Here is a 16,878-nt window from a genome sequence, read left to right on the forward strand (position 1 = left end):
CGGGGGGGGGGGGGGGAGGGGGGAAGGGAGGGAGGGGGGAGGAGAGAGGAGGATGAAGAGTGAGGGCCGAGTCTCCTCTCTCTCTCACTCTCCGTCTGTCCTGTCCGTTCTAAGATTCTCCACGTGCCTCAGACTCCTGCCAAGAGTCCTCCAGAGCGTTCTTTTCCAGACGCGAGGGGACTGGGGGTGGGTTGGGGGTTCTGTGTGAGAGCGAGACCGAGAACAGCAGCGCTGCAGAGCTTCTCCCTGAGAGTTGGCCGGAGAGGCGGAGGCTCCGGGGAAGAGGCGCCGTCAGCGATGCGCAGCGTGAAAACAACAGCAGCTGGTCTACAGGCACTGGATGGCACCACAGAGAGACTGTAGCTTCAGAGGATGCTCCTCCGCTGTGTGTCTCTGCCTGCCCGGTGCTGTGATAGGAACAAGGCTCATATCTGGTTGAGTGGAGACCCCACTGGCTGGAAGAGGGGGGTGATTCCGCCCTGCCTAAAACAGACTGGGACATGCCCACTATACATGCCTCTTCTGCAAGTCAAAGACTATAGTTACTCTCGAAGGATTAAAAGATTTAACCACACCATGCCATGTGTATATATACATATATAAATATATACTAGTCCGCACTTTTCCATTTGGACTTCAAGTCATCTAAATGAGCAGCCAAAGACCTCTGACTCACAATGCCAAACAAAGAGATGGACTTAATGATGCAATGAAGCTGTTTTTGGACACTGTATGAGGGAAAAAGCTTTAAATTTGATGATATGTCTGTGCCAGTCCACAATGGATTAAACTATACTTGAATATTTTTGTGCAATCTATATATTTTTTATTGCCAGTATATGTGTATATATGTTCAAACAAGATATCTATTTAAATATTATATAGAGGTTACATTCAAATACTTATGGAGATTTAAAAAAACTATTTTTATACTAGAAGAAGTAAAAAGTAAGGGCATTATAGCTACTTGTTGTTTCCACTATTCTTTCGCATCATGGATATTATTGTGTCAAACTGTGGTAATAGGAGAACTGTTTTTTTATAGCTATATGGTATAATATATTTGTAAATGTGGTCTATTTTATTAGTGTCAAAGCAATTAACATTGTCATACAATAAACATTTTGCATATGAAAAAACTGTCCAGACCTCCTCTGTTCCACAGGAAGTGACTGGAGCAAATTGAAAGTGGCACTCCATTGTCTGCTCAGCTTCAGGGAGACACACACAGAACCTGGTCTGAGTTAACTGATTGCACTCATTAGACTCACCCCCCCCCCAACCTCCTCCCCCTACCAGCCCCTGTTACCCCACCCCCACCCCCACCCCAAAGGGCAGACAATGCAATGTGCCAGGCGCATTCCTTCCCTGTACAGAGCATATTTGCTGGCTCTCTACACGCCACTGCATGGCTGCAGCAGAGACAAGGAGACCATGACGATTGGACGGCTCCAGCCTGATCTTCATCAATCCTTCCTGGTAGACTAGAAGGACATCAGGACCCATCTAGGATGAGAGGAGATGGAAGGAGGAGGAGGTATGTATGGTGGTGTTGGAGGTGGTGGTGGTGGTGGGGGGGGGGGGGGTCCAACATTCCTGAGAGGCACACACAGAGCATCATAAAAGCAACCCCAGCAAAGAAGTCTGCTCAAGCTGACACAGGCTCCCAGGCTCACAGCAGATGCTCGTGCAGATAGACGGGAACAAAATAGCTTTCGATGCCAAGCTGCTGACCACTCTTTTCACTTTCTCTTTCATTATCATGGTCTCGATCACAGACACACGGTGCTGCACAGCTCGGAGCTGAGTGCGTCACAGGTATGAGAGTCAGATGGCTGAGCGGTGAGGGAGTCGGGCTAGTAATCGGAAGGTTGCAGGATCGATTCCCTGCCGTGCCAAATGACGGTGTGTCCTTGGGCAAGGCACTTCACCCTACTTGCCTCGGGGGGAATGTCCCTGTACTTACTGTAAGTCGCTCTGGATGAGAGCGTCTGCTAAATGTCTGATAAGCCGGCATTGCACAGACCTGGAGCAACACTTGTGAGGGTGAGCTGATGCCTGATGTGGTTTTGGCATTGTCCGTTTGAACTGAGGGCCAAGATCTATTCAAAATCTTTGGTTCAAGACCGACATAAACTCTTGATAGAGGACACGTAAAGCTAAGGGTTTGATTATTTAATCTCACTGGTACTCATTACCAGTATGGCTTTGACACAGCTTTCCATGCTAAAGCACTCACATAACCACAGCAGTTTGTCATTGCTATCAATCAGCCACAGGAAAAACCACAAAACAACATGGTTACAGTCACTCTGTACATGTTATAGGAATCAAAGCCTGTAAAAGATTAGGACTGTTTATTAAATATGACCATTAAGTTACAAACAATTGTTAAATTGCAGACTCCGGCCCAGCTCGAACTCTTAAAAAGACATGCCAGTGAAGCGAAGCATCATTTGTTTTCAATAAAGTTGACTCTTCCACAGGCAATTTCTAAAGTCAACTTTTAAGGGTTTACAATAACTGTCTGTGGCAGGCTCCATAGCCTACCTAGTTTGGTTTGCTTGACCACCAAAATCAGTTTCAATCATTTTGATGCCATGGCAATTGAAGGGTTCTGCAGTGCTTCTCAGTTTGACTGGTTCGAGATTCAGATGAATTCATGGTTCATGAAGAGGCCATTGCACTTCCTTCCTGCCCTGTTCAAAACATGGTCATTAGTAATTCCTCAGGGCTGATCTGGGGTTATGGTTCTCACTGGGTCAGTGTAAAGGTCAGGGATAGGCGCCAATGGGATAGAGATGCAGATGATTGTGTGTGATGGTATGAGCAGAAAGCATGCACAGCAAGGCAGTTTGCCAGATAGGGTGAACAACATTGTATGGCCTCTACTGTCATCTAGTGGCAATGAATAGTACATTTATGATTATGGCTCATTGTTTCCACACTGCTTTGGCCTGACACACTCCATAAACCCAACAGGTCAGAAAAACAAGAAAAGCTATGGGACAACCTTGGCCAAATGAAAAAGTGAATTGGAGCACCATATGCAGACTGTCTCACTGAGAGAAAAGTGTGCAGTGGCACGTTGTGTTGACAACTTCAACACAGGAGACCCCAGGCTCCTTCCTTATCCACACTAGCACACATCGGAAATCCATCCACTTGCTTCCAGGGTGTGGTCAGACTTTGAATGTGTTTCACCTTTCTACAACACGGCACCACAGAGTTGGAAGAGCTAACAGCAGAACATGTCAAAAGTACAACCGTCTTCTTCATCACCTCCATCTTCAAAGCTGACATTTTGTCAAGTTAACCAAACAAAGATGTGGATGAACAGGTCATAGAACATAACTGATAGATATCACCAAATAACCCGTCAAAGTTGTCAAATTGACCTTGGTTCAACAAGACAGAGACTTGTGTCCAGCTCCTGACTAAAATAACCTGCCACCTAGTGGGTCAAGCAGAAGATGACATGTTCAACTCGTTGGAAGTAAAAACTGTTAAAGTCTGAAACAGGCAATGACCAGAAAGTCAACAGAGGGCCATTATCTCTATCCCCTATCACCCTCCTAGAGGCCTCGAACATGAGATTTAATAAGACATAAGGCACAAGGCCAGGGTCTACTTCAAGAATCCAAATGAATGTAATCAATGGATTAGTAGTGTAATAGTGTGATACCATCTCCATGTCCTCAGGCTGTTAGGAAAGCCGAAGATGTCCAGTACTCAGTGAAGATGGAGGGATAAGATCTCATTCTCATGTTTGTGGACACTGTGCTATCTTACCAGACGCATCCTCCTTTCCCAGGGTTCATTTGGGTGTTGATGCGGTTTTTCCATGCTGTTCAGAGAGGAACTTCATTCAAGCCTCTGACCCGCAATGACTGCCTGAACGACGCACTGCACCGTGGGCAGCAGAGAGCAGGAGGAGGAGTGGAGCCGGGAAAGGTCCAAATCCATCCATCCAACCCTGCTCTCTGTCTATGGGGCTTGCTTTGAGCCACAGAGTAAAACCAGTCCACAAGAGAGACCACAGTCTCATCCAGCTCCAGCCTGTCCTGATGACCTAAGCTGGTCTATGGGAGGATCAGTGCGGGGGAGACGACATGCTCCTAGGTGAAGCCGGTCTCTCTGGGGCTCCTGGGCTGAACGGGAAGGTGTGAATGACTTCCTCTCAGGGTGCCTGGGGAGTCTCACACTGTGCTACGGTAATGTCCCACTCATCCTGCTTTCCTGCTGGCGCTGCCTGGGGAAAGTGCTGTGATAGGATGTATAGAAACTGTATCTGGCTCGACATGCATGGTGGTTGTATTACTTTCATCTACTATATGACATACTCATGCTTCTCCGTGGCAGCCTATGCATGTTAGTGTCCACAAGGGGGCGATCTCTCTCTCCTGCAGAAAGAGCGCATACATGAACAGCTGGCCAAACCAAAACAAAACCGTAACATGATACCAAATAGTGTGCTTGTCGTGTGAAGATACACATTATAAATGTTCAACAAGTCCCAGTTTCAGACGGATTGTTTTTCGTTGTTTATTACGTGTACAGGGACCTGAAGTGAAGTGGATGCACTCACAAACCACACCAGCAGAAAAGAACAGCATGTCTTCAACATCATCCAGTTCAGCACCTGGAACCATGTGAGCATCCTGACAGAGCTGGAAGGGTGGTTGCCTTCTACCAACCGTGGTTCCTCGGCCAGCGGCAGTGACAGGGTTAAGGATGGTCGTCTGCAGCGCTGGAAGGCAGTGAGCTATCTCCTGACCACCACAGCAGTTGGATATGCACTGAGGCTTTACCCTGAGGAAGACGTCCCCACTGCTCACATCCCCACACTGACTGGAGCGTGGGACTGGGACCCAGGGAGAACACAGAGAGACATAGGGAGACAAGGTGAGTGAGATTCAGCATTCAAAAAACACACCAAAGTAACGTGAAATGATACAGTTGGTTTCCTGTCTCTGTTGATGATATCTTACATGTGGAATTTGCCAGCCGGCTTTTAGTCGGTCTGACTGATTTTCCGACATCTTGTCATGGCAAAGGCTCCAAATAAACATGATGAATGACTTGCGCAGTATGTCGTTTGTGTTCATCAAGAGCCCATCTGTCCAGTTCAGGGGGAATTCTATCAGTCGTGAAACGATCCTGTGGTTGTTCTAGACACACCACGGCTACAGGAAAAGGGGTTTTGCGTCCAAACACGACTGCAGAGTTTTCATTTGCTCTGCTGTCCTCTTGTCCACCCTCAAGGCCCACACGCTCCGAAAGATGAGTGAGGAAGACAGCCCTCCAACAAAGCAGAAGTCCAGTCCATGCCAGGGCAAGGGTAAGACCTTTCTTTACCACCCTTTCTCTCTCTCCTTCTGCCAACTCTCTCTTTTTCTCAGTCTCCCACTTTTTCCGATTTTTCCGATTGCCTTACTCTTCAACAGAGCAATACGGATATCTTTTTCTGTAAACATATTTCACTATTATTATTCTTATTAGCAACTGCCACTCCGGTACAGCTGATATTCTGGGAACCCGGGTTCCGAGACAGCAGGTTGGCTTATGAGAGAGCCGAGAGAGTACAAGATAAATCCCCTAAGCAACAGTTTCACACATTCCCCACTCCCCTATTAAAAGCACATCAGTGCAAGAGAGAACACCATTAGGCTCATCGGTGGAGCGATGCCCACATTAATCTCCCATAATGCCTTTTAATAGCACAGCAGCAGAAAATCCCTCGTCGGTCTGATGTAATGCTCCCTCGCCCAGATGTCCAGATCAATAGGCCGTGAGTCAGCTGGGATGCGGGACAAGCGTCGTGTCCATCCGAATCCAGCTGGAGCAGAGCACAGACCATACAATACCCCAGATCCCAGAGGCCTGGCTGCCCTTAGCGTGGGATTCATAAATAATTTGAACAGTCAACCTCAACATGGCACGTAAAAATAGCCCCAGACCGTCGTGCCTTTGACCCAAGTATGTCTGTGTGTGGGAATGTGTCGACCCGGGTATGCGCGTGAGCGCGTGTGTGTGCGGTGCCTCCGACTGGGAGCAGAGAGACAGGTAGATGTGTGCGTCACAGCCGGATCTCCAGTGACTGGGTGAGGACGGTAATCAGAGCTGCTTGTTCCCTGTGAGAGAAAGGGCGAGCTCGGACAGAGAGACACACGGAGCTCAAACCTCTCCTCATATCTGGGCGCCAGGACGTCGACACAGCACCTGGAACAGGTAGGGAACGCCTTCGGCAGCGTACCGTGTTTCGCGCTCTACAGTATGCATTGTGAATGGATGTGTCTGCATTGGGACTTTGGGGTTTAGATAGAAACTCTGGCAGGACTGTTGACTGTAAACAGTCGACATATCAGCCAGAGTACTGACTCAGGTTCTTTGACAGTTTCAATCCTCCTGTTCAGGGCTTGTCCTTTCCGTGGTGGTGTGTGCTCAATGTAATCCAGAGGGTCATGGATTGGGTGTCACTGTTTCTTTGTTGTCAGCCGGTAGGATAACTGTAGAGGTTGAAAGTAAAGCGGTCTCTTTCTCAGGGTTATCACCTGCCTGATGAGTCATGTACGATGCAAGAGCTAGGCCAACAGCAGGATTATAGTATTGGCTATATTCATCTGTATCACCACTGTCTACCTCTGAACCCAGGCCACACAGTTCATTCTTGCTGTTTGTTTCCATGACGCCGAGGTAGGACATTGATGCATGGGTGGCTGGCAGCAGTCCATCAACCTGGGTGATGTTTACCATCATTTGTGTAAACTGCCCGCACCGGCTGCATGCTGGTGATTAGTCTCAGAGGTGGCAAGAAGAGCGAGAGGTGTGTGTGTGTGTGTGCGCGTGTTTGCGCCGATGCCAGCGACGGCTTCTCTGGGGACTCTGTCTTTGTTGACAGCCAGCTGTGACATATCCCCAGGATTAGTGGCTCTGTCGACATGGTGCCATCGGCCTCCTAAAATAGAGAGAAGGCCACACTCAAGAAAACAAAACCACGGCCGCGTGCCACCCCGAGCTCAGAGGACGACTGGATCTGCCCCACAGAACAGCCAGACGTCTAGCCAGCCAGCCAGCCAGCCAGTTACATAGACACTCAGCACAACCAGCCTCACAGACAGTCAGTCAGCCAGCCAGCTAGCCACCACCCAGCCAGTGTACAGAGTTGTGTAGCGTGTAGCTAAAGCCGTGACTGAGAAAAGGGGGAGAGGAGACCATGGCTGTGAGCAGCCCCGAAGGTAAGCCTGAGAGGAGGACGGGGGGGGGGGGGATGGATGAGGGCTGCAGCCTGGGGAGTAAAGATGAGCTGCAGGTCAGCAGGGGAAAAGACTGCAGGAGCCACCCGGATGGCTAAAGGTGGGGGGTTCTGTGGACTAAACCACAGCTGACTGTACTGATCGAGGGACTGCATGATAGTTCAGCCCGTGCCAGAGAGATGAGCAAGGTGGTCCTAAATGTGGGTGGGCTGGGTGATATTGTCTGTGACAGGGATTCACAACCAATGAATCAGCACAACAAAATGGTGTTTGGGTTGCGTGCGTGTGTGCACTTTAATGATCTGGAGAGTTAGGCAAATGCAGTCAGCTGACTCATTGTATTCCGCTGCGCCGATAAATTATTCATGACAAATCCATCTCTGGATCAATGCTGCTCTGTTTGCAGAGAGCCTATCAGACAGCCCCCCCCCCCCCCCGTGTTATAAAGTGCTCAGTTGTCTCTGTGTGTGTGGAGAGAGTGGAGCAGAATCAACACACACACAGCTGTTGACCAGGAGGGGGCGGGGGGGGGGGGGGATTTACAGTGTCCCGGAGTCGTGTCATGAATGGCAGGCCTCCTAGAAGGCCTTGGCAGAATGGAACATTGGCAGCCGCCAGTCAGCGATGACACCAGGGCCTTCCCATCCAGGCCCCAGAATCTCACCGCTGACCTCGTTCTGGGGCAGATTGGGTTCCATGTCACCGACGGGGAATAAACAAAGACCCCCTTCAATTCCGACACTTGATCTGCAGAGAGAGGGACGCGTGGCTACATGGGACAGAGGAGGGGTGAACTTCACGCCCTGGTGGCTCTCACACAAACAGCCAGGAGAGTTAGGCCATGGAAACACAGATAGCTCTCTACGTGCTATTTTAGTCCTGAGCGTTGATATGGGCAGTAAAGTATAAAGCACAACAACTGCTGTCACGAATACGAAGGTGATTAGTTTCTTTATTTACAGTGTCCATAAAGCAGAATAGCTGACTGCAGGCAAGAGACGAGTAAAAAGGGCTGTGTCAGTCTCAATGGCTTGTTTCGGCAGCGGTGTCGATGAAGGAACGGGTGCTCTGAACGCTTTCTGTTCCCGCGCAGACATGCCGAGGCAGTTCCCCAAGATCACCTTGAGCGAGGTGGACGAGGAGGTGCGCCTGCTGGCTGAGAAGGTGTACGCCTCGGCCCTGAAGGAGGAGGACACCAAGGATGCCCTGTCTATGTTCACCGTGCCCGAGGACTGCCCCATCAGCCTGCACCAGGCCCAGGAGAGGGAGCTGCTGAAGGAGCTGGCTGAGCAGCAGTCCGAGGAGAGTACCAAGAGGTGTGGAGTCTGAGACAGCCTCTGAACACACAGGACGTGAGATGATACAGATCATCTTTTTCTTGGGGAGGGGGGCGGGGGGAGCGGGGGGGGGGGGGGTTCGAGGGGGCTTGAGAGCACATTTCACAACACGAGATGCATCATCCTTGTTCCTTTTAGGTCATGAACGATAACGTAGACGCGGGGACTCCATATATTTGGGTCTCGGAGCTTTTATAACACGTACAAACAGTCTCCTGTCAAGTGCTGATACTTTGCCGGGTCTGATTTCCGTCCTAGGAAGAAGAGCCTGAAGATGATCCGCTCTCAGTCCATGCAGATCCCTGTGAGTGCTGAGTGGACGCGGGCGGTGGCGACCCCCTTCCTCTCTCCCTCCTCCACCTGCTCCTCCCTCCCAGAGAGCTGCCCCGAGTACCAGAGGGTCACCATTAGTGGGGACTACTGTGCCGGGGTGAGTATTCAGGACACATGCCACCACGACACCCTTCTAATGTCCCGCAGCATGAGATACACGGGCCTAAGGCTGTGAGTGCTGAGTCAGTGCTTCTCATGCGAGGGCAGTGGAAGTGTTTTGGCCTGATTTCCAGCTCCCAGGTGTCTGCCAGAGGATCTATATCTGTAACTGTAGCCTGGAGAGTGATGAGTTTGGTCTCTCCCTAGATCACAGTGGAGGACTATGAGCAAGCAGCCAAGAGCTTGCTGAAAGCCCTGGTCATCAGGGAGAAGTACTCCAGGCTGGCCTATCACCGCTTCTGCCGAACCACCGCCCAGTTCCTCCGCAACGCCGAGAACGAGAAGTGGAGAGAGGAGGATGAGGTGCGGCCAGGTACGGGACCGCCCACAGGAAATCAACCAGCGGCAGGGAATCACGTGTTTCCAACTTCCTGTAGTGAAGTAACTTACGAAGACTGACGAGCCCTCTTTCATAAGGCACTTGAAGAAAAAAACCTGGGTGTCTATCTTGCCAGAAGTAATGTCCGACTTGCTGTGGTTACAGATGTGTGCTACTGTCCCAGAGAGGGTGAGGACCCCTACAGCATGGAGAACCTCCCGGAAAACCTGAGCTATGAGCTGAAGATGAAGGATGGGATCGTGTACGTGTACGACAGCGCTGAGGCCCTCTGTGAGAACAGGCCTCGCAGCCTGCCCTACCCAGACTTGGAGACCTTCTCCATCGACCTCAGCCATGTCCTGGCCATGATCGTGGATGGGCCCACGTAAGTGACCACCAGCGGCAACTTTTAATCCTCTACTCTGAGCTCAGTTGTAAGTGACAGTCCTGTCTGAATGCTTGATGATAGAATCTACCAGAGTATCAAGCCTTTTCTTTCTTTTCTTTCTTTTTTCTTTTTCTTTATAAATGTTTTTTTTAACGTCTGAATCTCTTTCTGTGTACCATGTTCTGCAGGAAGACTTACTGTCACAGACGGCTGAACTTCCTGGGATCAAAGTTCTACCTGCACGAGATGCTGAATGAGATGGCAGAGCTGAAGGAGCTAAAGAGCGTGCCGCACAGAGATTTCTACAACGTCAGGAAGGTCGGTACATCCCAACGTTCAGAGCTTTTGGTCTCTTTGAAGAGGATCTGGCCTGACGGGTGCAGCTCTGCCCCCCCCCCCCCCCCCCTGCAGGTGGACACTCACATTCACGCAGCGGCCTGCATGTCCCAGAAGCACCTGCTCAACTTCATCCAGACCACCTACAAGACGGAGGCGGAGCGGGTGGTGCTGGAGAAGGCGGGGAGGAAGCTCACCCTCAGACAGGTGTTCCACGACCTCAACATGGACCCATACGACCTCACCGTGGACTCCCTGGATGTACACGCTGTAAGAGCCTCTTTCTCTCTCTCTCTCTCTCTCTCTCTCTCTCTCTCTCTCTCTCTCTCTCTCTCTTTCTCCCCCCCCCCTCTCTCTCTGGTCTCCCTCCCTCCCTCCCTCCCTCCCTCCCTCCCTCCCTCCCTCCCTCCCTCCCTCCCTCCCTCCCTCCCTCCCTCCCTCCCTCCCTCCCTCCCTCCCTCCCTCCCTCCCTCCCTCCGGGATGTGATGTCGCTTTCACCGTGATGTGCATTATTCTCCTCCCTTTCCAGGGGAGACACACGTTCCATCGGTTTGACAAGTTCAACTCCAAGTACAACCCGGTGGGGGCGAGCGAACTCAGGGAAATCTATCTGAAAACAGACAACCTCATCCACGGAGAGTACTTTGCCCGCATCATCAAGGTACTCTCTCACGCTATACCGTCACTTCAGAGGCATGTCCCAGTTCGAGCAGTCTGTCAGCCAGTAACCACACCTAAGCCCTGAAGGAGCCGGCCACGATACACTCGACTTTTCTCTTGTGCTTCCTGCTCTGCTTAGGAAGTGGCTCGTGACCTGGAGGACAGCAAGTACCAGCATGCAGAGCCTCGCCTGTCCATCTACGGACGCTCTCAGGACGAGTGGGACAGCCTGGCCAAATGGTTCATCCTGCACAAAGTGCACTCGCCCAACCTGCAGTGGATCATCCAAGTGCCGAGGATCTAGTGAGTGCTGCTCTCTGTCCCAGCTGGAGACACACAAGTGTCCACTGAAGTGGTTTTATGACCAACGCTCCTCCACTCAGTCTCGTTAAAATTCCTTTCGTGATTTATGCCCTCCAGTGACATATTCAAGTCCAGAAAGTTGGTCCCCAACTTTGCCAAGATGCTGGAGAACATATTCCTCCCTTTGTTCGAGGCCACGGTCAACCCGCAGAAACACAAAGAGCTCCACGTCTTCCTCAAATATGTGAGTCCGCTCTCTCTGATCCAGAGCAGGAAGATCTGCTGGCGTTTGTGTCCTGATTCCTGTTCTTTCGTTGGTCCAGGTGACGGGCTTCGACAGCGTGGATGACGAGTCCAAGCACAGTGACCACATGTTCTCCTACAAGAGCCCCAAACCTGAGCAGTGGACCACGGACGACAACCCGCCCTACAGCTACTACATCTTCCACATGTACGCCAACATCATGGTGCTCAACAATCTCAGGAAGTGAGTTCCACATATCATCTCTCTATCTCCAAACACTATCATCAGCAGATAGGTGTGTTTTGACATAATCCCTGCTGGTCTTAGCAGTGGACAAGTTGGCCTGTTTTGGACACCTATTGTTGTGCAGCATCTGTTCTGTACATCATCTCTGAGACACTCTGGAGAATGCCTTATTATGACCTAAGACCAGTCCAAGAGAGCAGGTGTCTAGTTACAGGACTGATGCTGTTGTGAACACTGAACCAGAACATCTATAAATACCTTGACAGCGATAGATACAGTAGAATAGGATTACAATATTCTGAAGACTTGAGTTACTGGCATTTCGGTCTGCAGACTCCTTGAAGGTCAAGGAAGATGTTGTGTGTGGGTGTGCGCATGTGGGTGTGCGCGCGCGCGCACGTGTGTGTGCAGTGCATGAATATGTGAATCGTGACCCTGTCACTGTGTCTGAGACAGAGAGCGAGGTCTGAGCACCTTCCAGTTCCGTCCTCATTGTGGCGAGGCTGGTTCCATCACACACCTGGTCTCTGCCTTCCTCACATCAGACAACATCTCTCATGGACTCAACCTGAAGAAGGTACTTGACACTCTATTAGAACACAGACTGACACGAATGACCTCAACTCATTCCTGATCTTCCCAGCATGATGCCTGAGACATTAAAACTGGTACAGAAGATTGATTATAAAACAGTATATTTAAATGTGTTCATTTACCAGACATTTTTTATCCAAAGTGACAAATTGTTTACGTAGACCAATGGACAGTTTTCGGTTGGTTTAGGTGCGGTTCTATGTGAAGCTCTCTGTGACGTTGTCTTGTGAAACAGGCTATTCAAATACAACTTTATTTGTAACCACATACTCATGCCCTCCCAGAGTCCAGTGCTGCAGTACCTGTACTACCTGGCCCAGGTGCCCATCGCCATGTCTCCCCTCAGCAACAACAGCCTCTTCCTGGAGTACTCCAAGAACCCCCTCCGAGAGTTCCTGCACAAGGGCCTGTGTGTCTCCCTCTCCACTGACGACCCCATGCAGTTCCACTACACCAAGGTGCCCTCATCCCTCCGTCTGAACTGTGTCCCTCTGTCTGTGTGTGAGGTGGTAACCAGCTGCACGTCTCCATGTGCTCCGTAGGAGGCGCTGATGGAGGAGTATGCCATAGCAGCCCAGCTGTGGAAGCTGAGCACCTGTGATGTGTGTGAGATAGCCAGGAACAGCGTGCTGCAGAGTGGCCTGTCCCACCAGGTACACAGCCTCGGTCAAACACTTCACGTCCTACTCATCCCTATCATGATCATACTGTGATGTAGTCTCTCGGTCGTGTGGTGTTACCAGGAGAAGAAGCACTTCCTGGGTGCGAGCTACCTGAAGGACGGGCCTGAGGGGAACGACATCCGGCGGACCAACGTGGCTCAGATCCGCATGGCCTACCGCCACGAGACGCTGTGCAACGAGCTCAGTTTCCTAGTGGACGCTGTGAAGTCCGAGGCAGTCAGCATGCAGCCAGTCTGACCCCAAGATGGACCTCCATCTCGACCGGCCCGTGTCTCAAAGCATGGAAGCCGATGTCGATATTCACCGAATGATATTTCTCGCGCGGATGGATCATTACAAACACAATCTCACCCTTTCAAAGGATATCATTTGTCTTACTGCATGTATGTTGTTCCAAAGAAAACACAAGAAAAGCTATTCTAGTCAACCAAGTCCTGTCCTTACAGTACATCTGGGAACATTTGTGCTCTGTTATGCAATGTTTTGGTTTTTCTCCAAGAGGTAGACGGGGTAGGAAACATTGTCCGTCTGTCGGCAAGTCCACCTCACTGTCAGGCTTCTGCTGGGCGGTCCCAGCTGTTGAGAGAGCCTGACAGTGTTTATCTGAGGGACTGGAACCCGGCTCTGGCAGCGATGAATGAAGTCTGGTCCGGTTCCACTGTCTCTCCTCTGATTGGATGGGACGTCAGAGGCTGTTCGGAGGCTACAGTGAGCGCAGTCAGAAACATCTAGAGACCGTGTAACAGTCAGGCTTGACAGACGGGCAATGTTCTGTTTGAATCTCCATATATCATGTATCTATTTCTATTTGTATGATCGTGCAAGAATTCACTCTCATGCACTGTTGTTTTGTTTTTGGTTGTTGCTGTAAGACATGACACTAAAAACATTGTGAGTTTAGTCTAGTACACTCCGTGTACAAACATGCCTTCTCCTTGTTCTTCTTCTTTGCGCATTACTGTATGACCCGAGGCTACAATAGACTGACCCTTTTCAGCATATTTGTCATCAATAAAGGTGTAAAAATTCTCACTCTATTACTTATATTTGACAGATTATAGCACAATAGTATGTAATAACCAGAAACACAAAACAAGCAACAGGTCATTCTGGGGAACCCAACCTCAGTACAAATGTATTGAAAAAAAATTACAATAATTCATGTCACAAGGATGACCGTGATCTTTTTTGACAGTGTGAGCCAATTGAATGAGTTTATATGAGAAAGCAAGTTAGCAGTCTGCATAGCAGAATATTCAGGCCTACTGCATATATTATTCCTAAACTACTGAAACACAATCCGTCCTCAACTTCACCCTTCTGGATTGCCTTACAACTGTAACATCACCATCTAGTGGCCGAAAGCCTTTTCAGTTCAATTTCAAATTCAAATCTTTCTGGAGCCCACACGTATCAGGTCGTGACTGAAACAAAAACCTTTCATGCATAATAAATGCAAACAAACGCATTTTAACAGAACATGCTGTGGTCGATACCTGTGTTACAAAACGTGCGTAAATGTAAAACGTTAAACATCTGGTGTCTGAGAAGCCATTCTCCTGAACGTATCAAGGCACTGTGTCTGTGTCCGTCTTGGAGTCAATGTTGTTGTTGACGCTAACGTCGCCGGCTGTGTCTCTGCAACCGCCCTCCTCAGGCTGACTGTGGCCCTCCGGCTGGTCCTTCTTCCAGGTGGGGGTCCACTCCTCCACCTCCACTCTCTCCGTCTTCTGCTCCGCGCCCCAGCACAAGAACCAGCTCCTCTTTCTATAAAAGAAACAAAATGAACAGAGGGATACTGACGATGACCGGCAGCCATTCTTTACAACTAAATGTGAACTCAATTACATTTTGAAGTACCAGAGGACGGCAGCCGCAGCAAGGAAAAGCAGAAAAGTCGAGCTGATCATCAGTGCTTTTGGTATGGCTGTTAACACAAAGCAAAAAGTACTAATTAGCACTTTCTATTCTGAATGTTTAGGTAGCGACTGACAACAGTGACCACAAAAGGCAGCAGAACGTGTCGTCTGAACTGGTGGAACATCCCACACCTCCAACACCAGAGGCAGCAGCGCTCACGGACTGAGGCAGTTCATTCTCTTCCTCCGCCGGGTTGTGTGGAGAGGGGGGAGAGGTGGAGGGGCGAGACCGGGGAGTGGACTGGGAGGACGGATGCCGGGGCAGGACGACGTGATGGATGACAGACGGAGGGCGTGGGTCTGAGATGGAGGGTCCATCCTCTGAGAGAGGAGGACGAGACGCTCGCTCCCCGGGCTCGCTCACGGCCACGGGGCTATCAGTGGTCGCATCCTCCAATTGTGACTCTGTGGAGGAGGCGTGTGTTTAAGTCGCCGAGTTTGTCAAACATGTTCAAATGACAGATTTCATGCGACTGGGTCAGTGCATTCGCATCCTGAAAGGGATGCCCCTGAGACAGTGGGCCACACTTGTTCCGTTCCCTTCGTTTGTACAACTTTGCTACTCTCCTCTACCCCTCCTGCCCCCCCCCCCCCCTCGTCTCCCCCTACAGCCCCCCCCCCCCTTTCCAAGCGACTGCACAGGAAGTTGATGTGAGAGGTTTTATTGAATTTCCCTTTTTTCCCTTCCGTTCACGTTCGTACAATTCCAGATAATCTCCTCACAAGCACAAGCGGATATGAGAGTATGGGGATGACGGTATTCTCTGTACTGGCCAAACGCCAGAAACATCACCAAAAAAAACTGGCAGTTCAGTGCTAGAGTGAAAGCCCTGTACGTCCTCTGCTCTTGTGAGTCAGCAAGACCTTCTGGAATTTCATCAATAAACGATTGAAGAGCTAAATGTCCCATACCTGTTTGGTTAAAGCAGAACACATCAAATTGCTTTTGGACAGGAGCTCTCCATGTCACCACCCCTGTCTGGTTCTTTCCACAAATTTCGCTTGCTGTGACACGGGGGACTACAGCAAAATGCTCATCGATCCACCCGAACCTGAAGACAAACCACAGGGAGAGCATGCAGGAGAACAACTTACCCCAGTGAACAGTACCACAGCTAAGTAAAACAGTTGCTCTCTGTATGAGGAACGGATGAAAACCCCGTTTGCGAGTCTGACTGTCATGTGACGGTATGTGAAAGTTGTCCTCTGGAGGGGGGGGGGTCAGGGACCACCTCACCTGCATGTCTCCAGACCCCGGCGGAGGGCCTCCTCCACCTGGGCCTTGGAGGCCATGGTCACCCCCAGCACCTGGCACAGCTCTCTGGCCTCCGACACGTTGAAGGCATACACCACCTGGTTGCGGGTGGTCTTGTAGCTCACTTGAAACACACCTGCGACTGTGTGACCATCTGGAAAAACTGAGGAGGACACATATTATGGCATTTTTTTAATGCAAACGAATTGTATTGGTTTTCATATTCTAAAGGTTTTTAAACATTTTTTACATTTAAACCAAAAATATAGATCATACACAGTTAGGTGGTTCAGTATTTAAGAACTATGCATTAATGAATAAATAAAAGGCAACATTATTCACTGTATATTTGAATAGTATGTAATAATCCCAATATACTGTATATACAGTATATACATTCTATAAAAAGTTGTATCATCTTATTATCTAAATACAGAATATGCATTCACATAATACTGTAGTGTATGGGATAATACTATTATGTCAAGCAACATTTTACAAAATCATGTAACAAAATAACAATAATACAAAAATACTAATAATCATTCTCAGGCATACATAGAAAATATGTTTTTTTTATGTTCATGCACATGAGAAACACGTTTGAAAATATCAGATAATGAATACAAATAATTTACCTTTTAAGCTTCTGGGAGTAGTCTTAAACCTGGAGATGGTCAGGGCTGGAATCAGCAGCAGAAACAAGATCCAGAACTTCATCATAGTGATCATCTATTAGAGCTCAGCTGGGCGTCCCAGTGTTCCTCTGTGTATCTGGGAACTTGTGGGTTGAGAGAGAGGTGATTCCTTCCAGAAGGTTGGGCTGGTGTGGACTGAATGCCCTG

The 16,878-nt window shown here is 49.5% G+C and overlaps 2 protein-coding genes across 5 annotated transcripts; one reads left to right on the forward strand and one right to left on the reverse strand.

The window, feature by feature from the left end:
- The first annotated feature begins 6,068 nt into the window (after positions 1-6,068).
- ampd3a (adenosine monophosphate deaminase 3a) lies at positions 6,069-13,891 on the forward strand. 4 transcript variants are annotated; one of them, XM_084682112.1, is made up of 15 exons: positions 6,069-6,231; positions 8,350-8,572; positions 8,852-9,023; positions 9,233-9,398; positions 9,570-9,789; positions 9,981-10,110; positions 10,204-10,398; positions 10,659-10,790; positions 10,929-11,092; positions 11,210-11,336; positions 11,416-11,579; positions 12,039-12,159; positions 12,461-12,634; positions 12,719-12,829; positions 12,920-13,891. In XM_084682112.1, the coding sequence occupies exons 2-15, from the start codon at positions 8,352-8,354 to the stop codon at positions 13,094-13,096; spliced, it is 2,274 nt and encodes a 757-aa protein (XP_084538238.1). In that variant the 5' UTR covers positions 6,069-6,231; positions 8,350-8,351; the 3' UTR covers positions 13,097-13,891. The 4 variants fall into 4 exon arrangements, 3 of the variants coding, with proteins under 3 accessions (XP_084538238.1, XP_084538239.1, XP_084538237.1); XM_084682113.1 differs by lacking the exon at positions 6,069-6,231 and adding an exon at positions 8,062-8,195; XM_084682111.1 differs by lacking the exon at positions 6,069-6,231 and having other exon boundaries at positions 8,209-8,572.
- On the reverse strand, positions 13,886-16,861 carry lyve1a (lymphatic vessel endothelial hyaluronic receptor 1a). The gene is made up of 6 exons (XM_084682114.1): positions 16,672-16,861; positions 16,016-16,196; positions 15,691-15,830; positions 14,911-15,183; positions 14,708-14,786; positions 13,886-14,626 (listed from the first exon to the last, which is right to left on the reverse strand). The coding sequence occupies exons 1-6, from the start codon at positions 16,763-16,765 to the stop codon at positions 14,428-14,430; spliced, it is 966 nt and encodes a 321-aa protein (XP_084538240.1). The 5' UTR covers positions 16,766-16,861; the 3' UTR covers positions 13,886-14,427.
- Positions 16,862-16,878: the final 17 nt, after the last annotated feature.

The sequence above is a fragment of the Hypomesus nipponensis genome, chromosome 19, assembly GCF_054491055.1.
Source record: "Hypomesus nipponensis isolate SF chromosome 19, ASM5449105v1, whole genome shotgun sequence".
Lineage (NCBI taxonomy): Eukaryota > Metazoa > Chordata > Actinopteri > Osmeriformes > Osmeridae > Hypomesus > Hypomesus nipponensis.

Coding starts and splice junctions, on each gene's coding strand:
- ampd3a (XM_084682111.1), top strand. CDS start 8,283: ATGGCTTGTTTCGGCAGCGGTGTCGATGAAGGAACGGGTGCTCTGAAC. Junction 11,093..11,209: donor ATCCAAGTGCCGAGGATCTA/GTGAGTGCTGCT, acceptor TATGCCCTCCAG/TGACATATTCAAGTCCAGAA. Junction 11,337..11,415: donor TCCACGTCTTCCTCAAATAT/GTGAGTCCGCTC, acceptor TCGTTGGTCCAG/GTGACGGGCTTCGACAGCGT.
- lyve1a (XM_084682114.1), bottom strand. CDS start 16,765: ATGATCACTATGATGAAGTTCTGGATCTTGTTTCTGCTGCTGATTCCA. Junction 15,831..16,015: donor CGGGGTCTGGAGACATGCAG/GTGAGGTGGTCC, acceptor GTTTGTCTTCAG/GTTCGGGTGGATCGATGAGC. Junction 15,184..15,690: donor GTTCTGCTTTAACCAAACAG/GTATGGGACATT, acceptor CCTCCTCCACAG/AGTCACAATTGGAGGATGCG.